The sequence below is a fragment of the Hippocampus zosterae genome, chromosome 4, assembly GCF_025434085.1.
Source record: "Hippocampus zosterae strain Florida chromosome 4, ASM2543408v3, whole genome shotgun sequence".
Classification (NCBI taxonomy): domain Eukaryota; kingdom Metazoa; phylum Chordata; class Actinopteri; order Syngnathiformes; family Syngnathidae; genus Hippocampus; species Hippocampus zosterae.
The window spans coordinates 6558883-6575898 of NC_067454.1; the positions used below are offsets into that span (position 1 = coordinate 6558883).

General features: G+C 44.1%; 1 protein-coding gene across 1 annotated transcript in view; it reads left to right on the plus strand.

Moving 5' to 3' along the window:
- The window catches only part of LOC127600027 (tyrosine-protein kinase CSK), a 30429-nt gene extending 29004 nt beyond the window's left edge, over positions 1–1425 (plus strand). The window contains exon 13 of the mRNA XM_052064371.1: positions 315–1425. Coding sequence (XP_051920331.1) covers positions 315–497 — 183 coding nt within the window. The 3' untranslated portion in view covers positions 498–1425. The remainder of the gene's footprint in view (positions 1–314) is intronic.
- Positions 1426–17016: the final 15591 nt, after the last annotated feature.

The following is a 17016-nucleotide window of genomic DNA, read 5'->3' on the forward strand; positions in this document are numbered from 1 at the left end:
TATTTTCTATTTTTCAAATTGTGTTACGGGTTCATGTACGTATTATAACAGTTACCTTGTTTGAAGTCCACCCCTGCAAAAAAATATATATACAGTATATAGATATTTTTGTCAATTTATGCTGATTACGCAAATTACGCAAGGTGCTCTTTTTTTTTTTAAACCAGATATTCTGTAGAAAATGTAACACGAGTGTTCTCCTCTTGGCCTGTCCTTTATTTATTGCGTTGCGTCATGTTTCTGGACTGCGAGGCCCTGGCCTGCAGGTGGCAGCATTGTTCACTTTTGCACGTCTCCCCTCTCCCGTCTGGCAGCCACTGAAAGAGGTTGTGCCCCGTGTGGAGAAGGGTTACAAGATGGACGCCCCCGATGGCTGCCCGCCCGTGGTGTACGACCTCATGAAGCAGTGCTGGACCCTCGACGCGACGGTGCGGCCGTCCTTCCGCATGCTGAGGGAGAAGCTGCAGCATATCCGCGCCAAGGAGCTCTACTTGTGAAGCGGCGGGCGGGCAGGAGGGTGCTGATGATAGGGGTGAGGAGTTTGATAGGGGGGGTGGGATTACAAACCAAGGGACCACAGCAAGCTTTCCTCCCGCCGTCCCTGGATGCCCGCCAGCTTACCTTAAAGGACCCACTTCTGTTGGTGTTGTAAAGCTTTTGCCCAGTTCACCGCTTTTTTTTTTTTTCGCTCCTCCTCTTCCTCTCCACCTCTGTTGAACACGGCATTAAGTGGAGGGGAGGCTGGCCTTTTCCTCCACCTTTGTCAGGTGCTTGCTCTTCCACACTCCCCCTTTCCCATCTCTTGCCCACCCCCACCCCCTGCATGTCCCACTGCCGCCTCAAGTCTCTCGCCCTCCTCCCTCTGCTGGCCGTGGTGTCAGGTGTGGGGCCTTCGCTCTGTACCAAAGTGCCTCCAGTCCTCCAGAGCTCCACAAACGCACCGCCGCTGTCTTTTTTTTTTTTTGAATTGCTATCTTTTTTCAGGGAGGTTATCAAACCAGTTTTCTAGTGCCGTATTTCTTTCTCCCATTTTTTTTTTTCTTCCAATGTCAACATTTTTCTGGGGTCCAAGAGCCAAGATGGGCGGAAATGGAGGAGGGGGCAGAACGAGGACATGGAGCTGCCTCTGAATGGTTCATCATACGTGGGCTTGTTTTTTTATATCAAATATATTTAAAGGATTTAAAATAAAAAAACAAACTGACTGGGGCAGAGAATTTACAAAAAAAAAAGGAAAGGCTGGAGGGGGCGGTTGGGAATGGTGGTGCATGGTGTGTGTGTGTGCGTGCTTGCGTGTGTGCAGTTGTGTATGAGTGAGAGTGTGCATGTGTGAGAGGCCTTCGGTTCAACTGTCAGTGCTTTCAATGTTCATTGTTTTATTATGCTATCATGAATAAATCATTCCATCTGAGTAGACCCGTGAAAGCACTGCTATCATTGATTTGTAATGTAAACAACACGACGGCGGACACGCAATGTATTCACAGTGCTTCACTTTTCTCCACATTTGTTCCAGCCTTAGTCCCATATTCTACACAAATCATTGCATAATTACAGGATTAATTTTTTAAAAAATGACAGCCAGAAGTATTGACAGCCTTCACCTTTCATGTTATGGCTTTTGATGTTGCATTTTGAGGTGAAAAATATGAATGAAATCCATTTTTGAATGTTCTAACTGTAATTGAACCATTGTGAATATTTTCGGGATGCCATCACTATGGTGTGCTGTCACCCTCGAGGTAGTCCAGAGTCATATGTGATGATTCCCAGGAGTCTTTGCGACAGCGGCACGGTTACATAACATCGCAACGCCTTCAGCCACGACTGTCCTGTCATGTACCGCCGCCGCCATTCGGGCAAGACCGCCTGCATCCGGCCATACGTGACATCACTGTACACGTGTGAAGGTATTCTGCCTGAAGGACAAATTACCCATAATGCTTTTCACTATTACACACGTGGCGTAAAAAAATCCACGCTATACCAATCTCAGTTTATATTTACTGTATATGTGTACAGTATATGTAGATAATGTGTATGTGTGTGTTTATGTGAGTCATTCCAGAATTGGAGGATATTGGGGCTTCAAAATGCTTTCCCCAAAAAATATTTTCAAATTTTCTGACTTGGACAGTATTCATCAATAATTGGTGATAAACAATCAAAGGTCTGATTGTTTATATGATTCATTTGGTGTTTACGATACCCGTCACTCATCACTGTAACGGGGTTGCTGCGAATGTTGAGCTTTCGCTCCGTAGTAGAAGCTGGCTTTTTCGCGAGCTGTTACTGCTGACCGAGAGGACGATTTTACTTATGTAAATACGTAAAGAAAAAAAATGTAATTGTTTTATTCTGATCGTGTGCATAAGGCTAACTATTTTATAAAAATGTGAAAAATATAAGAGGACATCGTGTACCATTTCGCTATCCGTTATTGGGGCAACTTTGATGATGTCAAGTCCAGCGTATCATATGATTTACCGCTTTTCTATTCTTTGACCATGCCAAAAAAAAAAAAAAGTTCTAGAAACAGGGTTGTGTACATGTTGTGGGACACATGACCCATGAATAATAGTAATAAGGATTATTTAAAATGTTTATTCAAACAAATGTACCCACAGTTATGAGACGGCAATAAAACAATATCCCAAAAATGACATTTGAATTTCATTTTATCGGTTTTATTTGAGATTCAATTTGAGTATTTGGGGTTGTGGGACAAGAGGGAAAAAAAATCATTTTGGGGGTTACAACAAATTTGTTTTCTTTTTTTTTTTATTACCCCGAAAAACTAAATGTACTCAGAAACTGCATGCTTTAATGTTTAGCATGTTGATTATTTAAAATTTGATGGGTGGGATGTAAAATGTCCTCCAATTCTGGAATGACCCACGTTATATATTTATCATGACTCGCCAAAAATCAATCAATCAATCTGAAAAACTACCATCAAAAAAAAGAAACAGTCAGCCATTTTGATTCAAATTGGCCATCTTTGGGGTCATTTTGCCCATTTCCAAATCAGGGTTCAAAGACAAACGGCAAATAGGTGAGTTTTTCGGGACCCGTCGTCCAGATTTTGTCTAATTGTTTCTCAGTTGGGAACTTCCATACAGAACAGATGGGTGACGCTACATAGCAGCATGAAATTCTAATTACTTGTTCAGGTTCACCAACGTAGCTCTTTGAGCAAGACAGCAGGAAGTCAAAGCTGAACTTTTCCTATTTTTTCCTCCCCCGTCGGTTCTAAAGGCGTTCTCACATGATTTCAGGCTGCTTCCTGGCGGCGTCAACCTACTCCCCTCAATCAGCATTCATATCCCGCGGCTTCCTTTGAGGGGGGCTCGTCAAATCCTTTTGCGTGGGAGAAAGTCAACCTGCGTCAATGCAAATATGATTTCTCCCCCCCCCCCCCCGAAAAAAAAAGTAATGTAGAGGGATCCGGGCCTCGCAGGCCGATGACTCACGTGTCTTCCCCAAATTGCATGTAAAGCGACATGAACGGTTCAACAGAATCCGCACCATTCGGCCTCGTTCGTCGTCATCATAATGTCACAGCATCGATGGAACCGAGTCAGGTCCGGCTTCGGTCTCGCCACGGGTTGAAAATAAGTAAATAAAAAATTGCTGTAATGTGATTAATTATGCTTGCTAATGTGTCAGAAGCTCAGGTGAACATGTTCTCATTAAAAGCTGATTAGCACCCCCCACCTCCACCCCCTCACAAGACTGCTCATCAGGATTAGTTGAACATATTTACCGCCTTTAAATACGCCGGAGGTTGAGCGGTGTTCATGAGGACCGCAGATCATTCGACGACGGCGGCAAACGCGCATACTGACGAATTTGACGATTTCGCCTCCTATATGCGATGATGTGATGATTATCATGTGGTGTGTTGAGAGTGGTTATTTGTCTTATTGCTCTCTTTGGAGCTTCCGGAAGTCTTCCACAAGTCAGTCTTAGTATTCTGGGTTTGCTAGTCACTAATTCACCGAGCGGTGTCGTCCCCCACCCGCGGAAACTATTCTGAAACCATAGTTGCCCGACCAGAATAATTAGCACAAATTCAACTTAACATACAATTATGTAAATTGAGGGGTACGTAGTTTTTGGAATGGATGTCTCTGCGTTAAGAATGGGCAAAAGGAGAGATGGCCTTCGTTTGAACACAGCTTTATTTTTCCGAGAACACACCTCTTTGCGGCTACTCAAACACTTCCGGTTTCCTTCAGCCAATCAGACGCACGTTTATGTTGAGACATCTTTTCCTTTGGGCTTGTCCCTTTTCAGGGGTTGCCACGGCGAGTCATTCATTTCCATCTTTCCCTGTTTTCTGCATCCTCTACTCTGACTCCAACTTACCTGCATATGTCTTCCCTCACGGCATCCATGAATCTCCTCTTTGGCCTTCCTCTCTGTCTCCAACCTGGTAGCTCCATCGCTAACATTCTCCTACCAATGTATCCACTGTCCCTCTTCTGTACATGTCCAAACCATCTCAGTCTGGCCTCTCAAACTTTTTCTCCAAACTTTCCTGTCTGAGTTGTCCTTCTGATGACCTCATTTCTTATCCTGTCCATCCTTGTCACTCCTAAGACATAAACATGTTAAAGAAATTATTAAAGAGAATATTAACATCAAAGGGCGGCCCGGTAGTCCAGTGGTTAGCACGTCGGCTTTACAGTGCAGAGGTACCGGGTTCGATTCCAGCTCCGGCCTCCCTGTGTGGAGTTTGCATGTTCTCCTGCGTGGGTTTTCTCCGGGTGCTCCGGTTTCCTCCCACATTCCAAAAATATGCATGGCAGGCTGATTGAACACTCTAAATTGTCCCTAGGTGTGAATGTGAGCGTGGATGGTTGTTCGTCTATGTGTGCCCTGCGATTGGCTGGCAACCGATTCGGGGTGTCCCCCGCCTACTGCCCGGAGACGGCTGGGATGAGCTCCAGCACCCCCCGCGACCCTAGTGAGGATCAGGCGGTACGGAAGATGAATGAATGAATGAATTAACATCAAAGACAGTACTGTAATGTTCAAACAATTTAATTAAGATTAAGAATTTAACAAAAGCTTGTAATTGTAACAAGTGGCTATTATCGTTGCATGCTACAGGCTAGTAACTTAGCCAGCATCAGTTTGCGGTATAGACACCGGTGGCCCTTGAATTAAAAAAAAAAAGACAAAAATCCCAACAGGACGTCAAGCTTGGAGCCGACACTTGCTCACGAGTAGCTCAAGCTAGCACGGGCAGCACGTTTAGCTCCCAGTCAACAAGTTCAGAGCGGTTTCCATACTTTTTAACTACCGTAACCATAATGTCTTTGTGGTGAATTGCAACGTGTCTCTTCAGGTTTGTTGCACCCCCACGATCTTGTTTCCACATTCCGTCCTTTCAACGAAAATCAAGTTTTTTTAATCTTTTTTTTTCCTTTGTCCTGTTCATATGCATAACAGTGTTGCATGAGGTAGAGCAAAATGCAAAAATGTGTCCATGTATCACATCTTCTCTGCGCAGAGCATCACCTTCACTGCTTCACTTTTACGCAGGGGTTATTCCGCCGTGCACCGGCAACTAGCCACATACTGGCCTACTGTTATATCATGGTGAATCGCAAAAGAATTTAATGCAGATGTATTTTGACGATTGCCGTAATTGCAGCACAGCAAAATTTCCACTGTGCATGCGCAGGCCTGATAATACAGTTGGGTATTAAAAAACATGTAAAGCTCATTGAGTGCCTTCATTGAAACGGTTGACTGGAATCCTTTTTGACTGTTGACTGTGATGTTTTTGTGCACGTGATGTAACTTTCCGGCTGGCCGGCGGCAGGCGTGTTGGCCGCCTTTTGACTTTGGCAAATATCAAGGTCCTCCCCCGAGTCGCGTCGGAGCATGTTTTTTTTTTTTTTCTGCGCTGCTTGTCAGCATGAATTTGCATTGCGTTGTCCACATTTCACCTCCTGTTCCCTCCTTCGAGCATGCTGCTTGCAATGCAAGGGAAGGGCAAATGGCCCCGCGGCTTCCATGAGTCGCTGTGTCGCGTCCTGTGAACTGCAGCGTCCGTGGAAGATGCGGCTCCGGATGTTTTTGCTGCTTGTTATTGGCGTTATATGGGGGAAAAAGGCAATGCATTAAATTTCGTTGGAGATCCAGATAAAGCAGGGGTCCCCAAACTATGGCTCGCGGGCCGGCTACGTTTTTCGAAGGAAAGAAAAACCCCAACGGCAAAAAAAGAGCCCCCAAAATAGGCGTAGCGGCGTAGCGGTGGGGAATTAGCACACAGTGACGTCTGACTCAGTTCCGAATTGTGAATAAAAATGCCCCTTTTATGAACACTGGCAATAACATGTCGTCTGTGTGGCCGCCATCTTGCCCGGCATTGAATAAACAATTTGACCCTGCCCTCTAACCCTCCTGTTGTCCTCGGGTCAAAATGACCCGTCACTGTGTTAAAAACACCCCAAAAACCCCCTAGATGATAATTTTTTAACTTGAAATTTTATGACTTTTCCTAGAGTGTCCCCAACTGCAGAAAAATTGAAATTTTTATTCACATTTCCATGGAAGCTGTACAAAAAAAAGTACAAAGGTGGTCTTCGGGGCAAAATGACCCATGACGCGAATAGGGTTGAAATCAAGGTCACAAAGTTATTTACACATCATAGAATATTTCAGTGTTTCAGTTGTGTCTCAGATCAATTAGTAGAACACGTGAACAAGACGGTTGCAGACATAAACAAGACAAGATAGGTGGCGTTCTCGTAGATGGCAGAACTCTTTTTTTGTGGATTTCAAGGGGCTATAAAGAGAGAGAGTTGTTTAGTTATGATTTATTTCCTGGTTTTTTTCTGTGAAGAACTCAGAGAGGGTTATTTAATTGTTATTTATTTCATTAATAGTGTTATTATTTGTTTCCTGACTTTTTTTCTGTAAAAGAACCTGGAAAGGGTTATTTGGTTATGTGTGGCTTTCTGGGAAACATCGTTGATGTTACAAACTGACACAGGCCCCCCATCAGAGAAGGGAAAAGTTATGTGGCCCTCACAGGAAAAAGTTTGGGGACCTCTGAGATAAAGCGATTTTATTACTTTGTGTAAGTGTCTGGACATCTTTACCGGTACTTTTGGGGGGAGGGGGGGCATTAAAAGCCAGGTCAACATATGGCTACATCGCACTTAGCATTGCTAGCATGCAAAACTGTTTCGATCAACACAATGCCGGGTGTGTTAGAAAAGTTCCAGGACAGGTCTCACAAATTTTCCTCCCCACGGTGGGCCAAATGATCAACCAGGAGATTTGTCTGAGGGTTGTAACTGGCTAACAGCTACGCCCATTAGCGCAACCTTGCTAGCTAATGAAACCAGTCAGCGCCTGTTTTATGAAGTTGTTACATTCATCTTTTCAACTAAAATGTGGTAATAAATGTCGCCAGCCAACAGCGTCATACTTAAAGTTGTATAGGTACTTATTTTTACCGAGTCTTTTCACACAATTATCTGTATCTACTTCTACTGAGTACAGACATCGACCAATACAGTTTCACTTCCAGTGTTATATTACATTAGAAGTGTTCCATTTGCCTCATTTGGCTAAAATAGTTAAAGAAAACAAAAGAGTACCACTTCAAAATGGAAGCCAGAGTAGATTCTCTTGCCTCTATTTTCAGGAGATGCCATCACGGGCAGGCTGATTATGTGATCTGCACACCAAATGGCTGCAAACATCACCTGCCAATATTTTGTGTTTTGCTCATTGAAGCTGCCGAGAGAAGCCCGGCCACCATTTGGCGACACTGCTGTGCAAACTTTGTTGGCCGCCCCTGAAGGATGACGAGTCGCTGCTCTGCGTGAGGCGCAACGTGACGGCGAGGCGCGTCCGCTCATCTCGCGTCTTATTGTCGCTGCGACGGCTTCTGGCAGAATGCCTGAGCAGATGATGTCTTTATGCACCTCCGACGGGAGGAAGCGCTCCACTTGGCAGAGCTTTAGACGCAAAGAGGAAGTGTGAATTGGCTCTACAAATGAATTTCAAGTAGCTGTCAAAATGTTCTGACGGAGGCAGCCGGTGCGGGAGTGGCTAGCGATGCTAAGACTCTGAGGCTGTTTCATTCCCCATACCTGGCACAACTATTGCTAAAACATCACCATTAGCTGTGGGTGAAGTGTAGAAACACTCTAAACTGTCTTTTTTTTTTTAAAAGGTTGTCGAAGGCTAAATTATATTGAATATTTCCGAAAATACATTCCATTTGTCGAAGATTCAAACATCCGGTGATGTCTTCTGTGAAGTTTTCCGAAAGCTAGAACCTCACACCAGATTGTAACAACTTAAAATCGTCTTTGATTTTTATGAAAAACATGTTTGTGAGATTTTCCAAAGTCGCAACAATGTTTGTTAGTTTTGTTGAGGACTCTAAATTGCACTCAGCTTTTTTACGAGGACCTGTGCATCAGGCATTGTAGTTGAAGCTGCGAATAGCCTACAAATGTTTTTGTGTGTGTTTGTGATTGAAAGGTCGCGCTGAATCATCCGAGCGCTACGTCACCCACATCTTTGAGTGTTCTAAATATACAGATACCAACACGAGCTCGTATGTCCGGCGACAAGGCCATGTCGTGACAAAAGGGAACGCGTTCTCTCTCACTCTCAAAGTGACCCGTCTTTGAGTGGATGACTCGGCGAGGGCCCGAGGAGGACGTAACGTGAACGCTTGTGACACATGAGGAGCGGCGACCGAGCGTGAGTAATGTTGGAGGTTCACAAAATGTCGCCGAGACTTCAGATAAAAAATAATAATAATTAAAAAACGCACACTCGACCACTTGTCACAAGCCCACATTCTTGTTGGATGTTACCACCGTCCGGCTTTGGATGCTGACTTTACTTTCTGTGTGTATTCTTCTCACCCTTTTTTTTTTCTTGTAAAACTCCTCGTTGATGCTGCACTTTTTGAAAAAAAAAACTATTCTGCAGTCTGAAGTGCGAATTTAAATACATTTTCCTGACAATTCTGGGGTTAACTGTGAGACAAGGGAGCTTCAGTTCATTTATATTTTATCATCTTTCCTTGAAAGCAAAAATACAACAAAAAATGACTGTGTGGCACTGTACACATTTCATTGTACAGTATGTCATCTATGGTTGTTGTTGTTGTTGTGTAATTCATGCAGCACGGTGTAAATCCAGCGTGAAGTGTGAAAATGTACCCACCCAATGGGATTAGCAGTTTGCTTAAAAAAAACAGAAACTCAGAACATGGAATATGAGCACAGATTCCTCGAATGGAGGCCCCATAAAGACACCTGGACCTTGCTCCTCACCTGGCGGCCCAAAGAAGTGCACGCAAAGACCCAGATGAGCTCTCAATAAATTAACTTTGTGTGTAAAATCTGTGTTTTTTTTAATTTGCAAGTTTTTTTTAAACATTCTGGAACCTTCTGTCCGGTGATGTAACAGCATGTCTGTAGCTCCCAGCTCCTTCATTAAGTCAATGCGTCATGCCACTGCACATGTGCTAGCCTGATAGCCGTTAGCGAACACATCCCAGCCAGAGGTCAAGCATGCTACTTTCACTTTTCGTTTTTTTTTTTTTTCTTTGTCTGGCTCCCGCCTTAACGGATCGCTGCTTTAATGGCCGCCGTGCTTTTGCCCGTGTGTCCCTGTTTGGGCTCTTTATCAGCGGATGTTGAGTGGGAAAAGCAGGGTTATTAGCATTGTGTTATGCGTTATGCACTCGGCCTTGTTGCGTAACGGCATGATTAATTTGGGAAAATGGTCGTCCTCATTACACTTGGGCAGGGGAGGCGGGTGGGGTGGGGGGGGTGGGGGGGGGGGTTGGGATGGTCAGCGGACACTTCAATCAACACACCTGCACAATGTAAGGAGAACATATGGGAAAGCCTTATGAGAGAGTTTTACAAATACAGTGTATTCAGTGTTTTAACTTATCATATCAATGTGTGGATTATTGCACTGAATATTTTGATCTATTATAGTGATTGGCAACCAATCCAGGGTTGTACTCCAGGCTCCAGCACACCTGGAACCTTAAGATGGTTGCTGGCAGAGATACAAGATGGCTGGATTCGCTCAAGTTGTTTTTATTCCATCTGAACTTGAATAATGATTTAATTCTTCATTTAAGTGTATTTATTTATTATATTTTTTTATATTCTGCACCAGATGTTCTTTCTCCCGAGCACCTCTGCCCCATTTCTTACACTTGGTTTAGTATAAACAGTTGGAGGTTGGAAACAAGTTGTTCGCCAACAATAGCCATTGATTTAGCTCTGCAGTGGTAATGTTGAATAAATGACAGTGTGTGTGTGTGTGTGAGCGTGTGTGCGTGTTTTGATCATTGCATCATGTGTGACCTCAGTCCAGTTAAATTGCTTTACGTAAGAGCGACACGCAGCTTTTTTGTTTTCTATGCCGCCCTGAGGAGCTTTCGGTGTCACGCGACCTCGCACCATTCCATTCATGCTGCTTGCACCAATAATGGCTCCTCGGCACATACGTCGGTTGACGTGCGCAAGTTCTGAATAATGTGAGTCATGACTCACGAGAACCAGAAAACTGTACCCTAGTGACCATTGTTTTTTTTGTTTTTTTTAATGGTCAGAGGAAGCTGTTGTCAGAGACTTTTTGCCAGAGATTAGTGTGATAATAGATTTCAGTCACAGCGGATGACAGCCATTTGTCTGAGGTTCATTGTCAAAGGTGTGAAAAGTGCAATTACGCAATATCTCTGCCAAAATAGCCTGCGATCATGTTGGCATAAGTGCCACTGAGACGGTATTTTGCATTAAGAGCAACGTAGATGTGCCACTAACACGACTTTACACTGGACTGTCACAATACTGACATACTGACAGAAATATTTGCATCATTTCCTGAGAATAACGTGGATATATTACACTACCCCGACCAAAATCGGCCTTAAAAATGTGTTGATCTGTTCCCTGATCTGCCTGCGTCCTTCATAATCAGAGGAAGGACTTAAAGACTACGATGAAGGAAATGTTAGCGATTGTCCTAGTTCACTTTAGTTAGTTTTGTAAACACAAAATGTTGTTTCAGTTAGATATGTTTTTATTAAAACCAGTCTAGTTGATGTTTTATTCTGTTTAAGAAAAAAAAACATTTTTCAAGTTTTTTTAATTTTGTAAATTATGATCACTAGCTGTGAACATAAGTTGTGCGCTGGTACATCGGCACTTAGAAAGAAGCTTGACGAGATGTCTTGTTGTCATCTATGAGTTGTAACACTAACGTGTGCGGGCATCTTGTCGATTCAGGCCAGAGTCACGTGCCACCTTGGGAGGTTTGACGGCCGGCCAGCTCAACTTACCTTCGACCCCCAGCAATGACGAAATGGCGAGACTCTCCGGTTGAGCCAGCGTAATTGAATTCGCGAGGCGGAAGAAAGCTCTGAAAGTTGGGGGGGTTGGGATCACCACGGCTCCAGTTGAGATGAAGATGACACAGTTGCCTTGGGGGAGGGAAAGGTCGGATTCAGTCGAGCATTATGAGACATTTTCAGCGGATTTCATCAGAGCTCGTGTTGTTTGGGCCGGGACGAAGGGGCTGGGTGAGGTCGACTGGAGACATTTACCAAAACATCCAATCTTACGTAAGATCTGTGAGGTGCACAGTGTTTGCTTCGATAACCCAAGATGTGCTGTCAATACACCACAAGGACCCACAGTGCATTGATGAAATGAACTGAGGGTTAGAGTTGGGGTTAGGGTTAGGGGTTAAGGTTAGGTGGAGGATCAGGGTTCTGGTTAGGGGGGAGGATTAGGGGTTGGGGTGAGGGTTGGGGTTTAGGGTTGGAGTTTAGGGATTAAGGTTTAAGGTTAAGGGTTAGGGTTAGAGGTTAGTGGTTACCGGTAGGGTTGGGTTTAGTGTTAGTAGTTAGGGTTAGGGGTTAGGGCTAGGGTTAGGGTTAGGGGGTTAGGGTTAGGGGGTTAGGGGGTTAGGGTTAGGGGGTTAGGGGGTTAGGGTTAGGGGCTAAGGTTAGGGGTTGGGGTGAGGGTTGGGGTTTAGGGTTGGAGTTAGGGATTAAGGTTAAGGGTTAGGGTTAGAGGTTAGTGGTTACGGGTTGGGTTGGGGTTAGTGTTAGTAGTTAGGGTTAGGGGCTAGGGCTAGGGCTAGGGTTAGGGTTAGGGTTAGGGTTAGGGTTAGGGGCTAAGGTTCGGGGTTGGAGTGAGGGTTGGGGTTTAGGGTTGGAGTTAGGGATTAAGGTTTAAGGTTAAGGGTTAGGGTTAGAAGTTAGTGGTTACGGGTAGGGTGTGGGTTAGTGTTAGGGGTTAGGGCTAGGGTTAGGGGGTTAGGGTTAGGGGCTAAGGTTAGGTGTAGGATCAGGGTTAGGGTAGTGGGTTAAGGTTAGGGTTAGTAGTTGGGGTTAGGGTTTAGGGTTCAGAGTTAGGATTAAGGTTTAAGGTTAAGGGTTAGGGTTAGAAGTTAGTGGTTACGGGTAGGGTTGGGGTTAGTGTTAGGGGTTAGGGCTAGGGTTAGGGGGTTAGGGTTAGGGGCTAAGGTTAGGTGTAGGATCAGGGTTAGGGTAGTGGGTTAAGGTTAGGGTTAGTAGTTGGGGTTAGGGTTCAGAGTTCGGGTCTCATGGTAGGGTTTTCAAACTAGAGTAAAGGTTTCTATTTAGGGCTTTGAGCTAATGTTCGTGTTTCAATGTAGTGTTTCAAACAAGTTAGATTTCAAAGTAAGGTTTTAAACTCTGGTTCGGGCTTCAAATTAGCCTTAGGGTCTCTCAGTAGGATTTCAAACAAGGCTTGGGCTTTCAAAGTAGGGTTTTAAATTCGGGGTTGGCTTTCAAAATAGAGTTTCAACATAAGGTTCAAAGTTAAAAATTATTTTATTAAACTAGGGTTAAGGTTAAAAAGTAGCATTTCAAACTAAGGTTAGGATTTTTAGGCAGATTTTAAAAGAGTGTTGGGGTTTGAAATTCAGGTTAGGTTTTGAAATTGTGTTTTCATGTCCGGGTTTTTTTTTTACACTAGGACATCCACTTCGAGCCCTTCGACAAATTATTTTTGTGGGGCATTAAAATGGGCCAGTCCCCGTCGTCCACTGCACGTGAGAAGAATGAGCTCCCCACTCGGATGCCGTTCTGCTCTTGCGGCACTTTCGGTTGTTTGCCGCCTCTTCAGAAAAAGCCCAGCACTTGATTTGCATGCCGCCTTGCACGAGTGCAAACAAATGGCGCAACTCTATTTCCAGCACCAAGATGCCCGAGAGAGAAAGAGAGAGAGAGTGCGTGTGTGTGCACGTGAGAGTGTGTGTGCGCACACACAGGGACACACACCGTGTCAGTGTGCTGTGATATGTCCAGACGACATCCCAGAGCTCATGCATTTTGTGGCCCGCTGGGACAGAGAGAGCAGGCCACGCATGATTTACACTGCACAAGCACACAAAGATGCACAGCACTCCCTCAGTGCAAACGTTAATACAGGACCCTAAACCAGACTCGATACCCTGGTTTTAAACACTATCCCTTGTTTGAAATCTGAATTTACAATCCTAACTCGTATTTCGTACTCCCAGGTTTGAGAGCCGAATTTGATAATTGAAGTCTTCTTGGGAAGCCTAATTTGAAATCCGGACTCTTGTCTGAAACTCTGACCCTGATTTGAAGCTCTAATTTGAAACCTTTAGCCCTGTGTGTCACCCTGATTTGAAACCCTACTCCTTGCATGAAACCGTAGCTATGACTTAAAACCATAACTTGGAATGTCAACCCTTGATTGAAGCCTTCATTTGCAGTCAACCCCTTCTATGAAACCCTAAACCTGATTTAAAACTCTAATTTTAAACCCTAACCATTGTTTGAAATGCTAATTTGAAACACCAACTCTTTTTTGAAACCCTAACCCTTGCATAAAACTCTCACTTTGATTCAAAAACCTTAATTCATAACCCTACCTAATGTCTGAAACCTTAATCCTTGCATGAAACCCTAACCCTGACTTGAAACCTTAATTTGAAATCTGAACTCTTGTTTTGAGCCCCAATTTGAAACCTTAATCCTGGTTTAGAATGATAATTTGAAACACGAACCCACTAACTCTTGTTTGAAACTCAAATTTGAAACCTTAAACCTTGTATGAAACTCTAACCCTAACATAATGCCATTATTTGAAACCCTAATCCTTGTTTTAAACCCGGATTTGAAACCCTACCCTTTGTTTGAAACCCTGATTTGAAAGGCTAATCCATGTTTGAAACCCTAACCTTTGCATGTAACCCTAACGCTCACTTAAACCCCTAATTTCAAACCTTAATCCTTATGGTTGTTTGAAACGCAAATTTGATACCATAACCCTTGCTTGAAATGCTCATTTGAAACCTTAACCCCCGACTTTAAACCATGAATTAAAACGTTCGCCCTTGTTTTTAACCCTATTCCAAATTTAAAACCCTAATCTGAAACCCTAATGTTTGTTTGAAACCCAAATACAGATATAAGACTCTAATTGAATTGGATTGGATACAACTTTATTGTCAAATGTGCTGTATGTGTATGAAATTTCTTCCCTCTCAGCCCTAACCCTGCTTGAATACGTAAACCTGGCTTCAGATCTGAATTTGAAATCCCAACACAAGCCTTCAACCCAAATTTGAAATCCTAAACCCTCATTTGCCCTCTTTGCTCGTGGTGAGGCAGCACGTGGGCATGCGGGTTGCGCGGGGTGACGAGCACTGTGTTTGGCTGGCGAGGCCTTGTCCAAGGAGGGGGTGTTGTTTACCGGCGAGGAGGTCAGATTTACATAACGTTGCGCATGTGGCGAGATGGGCCCAAAGCAGTGGAGGTGTTTGTGTATGTTTGCGAGTTTGTGTGTGTGTGTGTGTGTGTGTGTGTGTGTGTGTGTGTGTGTGTGTGTGTGTGTTGTGCACTCATGACTGAAGCAGACACAGATGGAACTTTGGGTTAGAGGCGCAGCTCCCGGCTGGAAAACCAGATGACAAGATGTATTGGGAGAATATGAAGTGATGCATCATGGGAAATTTCAAGTCATTACTACGTCTAATGAGTCCGCCAAGCGCTGCGTTCACACAGGAGCTCAGCTCTGCGTGGCTGGGTCAGAACAGAAGGTAGGGAAGACAAGCCGCTGCCGCTGCTCAGGGTTTCCGATTAGGGTTTCAAATGAAGGTTCCAACATTTCGAATTAGGGTTTCAAACATTGGTTAGGGTTTAAAGTGAATGCTTTCATCAAAGTTTCAGTTTTCAAACTGAAGTTTGAAGCCAGGGGTCGGGTATTAAACAAGATTTAGAGATCACAATGATCGTTTCAATCTGAGGTTTGATTTCAAATTGGGGTTTTAAATTTGGGTTAGGGTTTCAAATGGTGGTGTTGAGCCTTGGTTAGAAATCCAAACAATATTTAGGGTTACCAAAAAACGTTTTTAAAATTTTCAACGGTTTCAAGTTAGAGTTTAGAAATGAGGTTTCGAATTTGGGTTTCTAAAAAAAAGATACAATGTTGAACAAGGGACAGGGTTTTAAATTTTGGTTTTAATTGTGAGGTCGGAAACTAGAGTTGAGGTGTGAAATGAGGGTTTCAAATTTGAGTTTCTAGAAAGGTTTGGGTTTTAAAAAAACGAGGTTAGGGTTTTGAGCCAAGATTAGTGTTTCAAATTAGGCTTTCAAATAATGGTTATTTCAAGTCAAAAAATTTAATTTAAATATGGGTTTTATGTCTAGCCTCAAACAAGGTTACCACTTGGAATTTAGGGTGCTACACAAAGGTCAGGGTTTCAAGCCAGGGTTAAGGCTTCCAACTAAAAAAAAAAACTGAAGAGCACATTAGCAGTGGTCCGCGTCAGTGGCTAATCAACTAGCCGCTCATTTATACAGTGACGCTAATGGCTCGCTAATGTTAGCCACCATCTTCCTAAGCTCGCGTTTTGCCGCAGGGCCAACAACCAACCAACTGGTGAGAACGGCATCTACTCAGGATGATGAGGAACCAGCGCAATCATCCTCCGCCACATGTTTTTATTGTTACATTTATGAACAAGTGTTTCATAATTAACTGGACGCAACATTGGCTTCACCTGAACCATGTCACCCAACACGAGCAGTGTCAATCATGGCTAGTTTGATGTTTGCTCGTGACTTGCACTGCCTCACGTCTTCATCACGTTCCTCCTCTTCATCCTCGTATTACTCCGATTAGCAAGTTACTTGCATGTCGTCATGAAAAGGGGGAATTTTTTTTGCTCAGCTAATTCCATATAAGCTCAGCCGGCACGAAGTCTTTATGACGCCATGTTTCCTCCAAAGCAGCCCTCGGGACGCATGCCACATGCGACATGGAGGATAGGGATGGAAGATGGGTAGGGGTCGCGGATAAAGGGATGAGACGGTTGGATGAGGTTAGCAGAGAGGAGAAAAAGGAGAAGGATGTGAGTGATGGGAAGATGGGGGGGTGCTAGCATGATGAGATGCAAAGGGGAATTGAGATGGATGGAAGGGAGGAGGGAAAAAGAGGGATGTAGAGGTTCCTTATAGGATGAAGGGATGAAGAATGGCGTGATATGGGAGGAGTGGGGTAGGAAACATGAGGGGGTGGAGAGAGGAGGGGGGAGGGATGAAGAAGGAATAAGGAAGCGGTGTGACAGGAAGTGGCGGGGATGGAGGGAAGAGAGGAGAGGGGGATGATGAAGGGAGGATGAGGGGAAGAACGAAGAAGGGCTAGTGTAGAGAGGACGAATGGATCAGGGAAGGAAAGATGACGGATGTTAGAGAGGGTTGGAGGAATGAAGATTTCACACACACACATACACTCACACATACACATGAATGCGCACACACACACACACACACACACACACACGTTTGTGCTGCTTTCACTGTTGATCTTTAAAGCCTCCAAAGCTTAATTTAGCTTGTTAGCGTGCTAACATGCTAATATTGAAGCGGATTAAACGCCATCGTTACACACAGTGAAGAATTGTGGGTAAATGATACACCGCGCTCGTGTGTGTGTG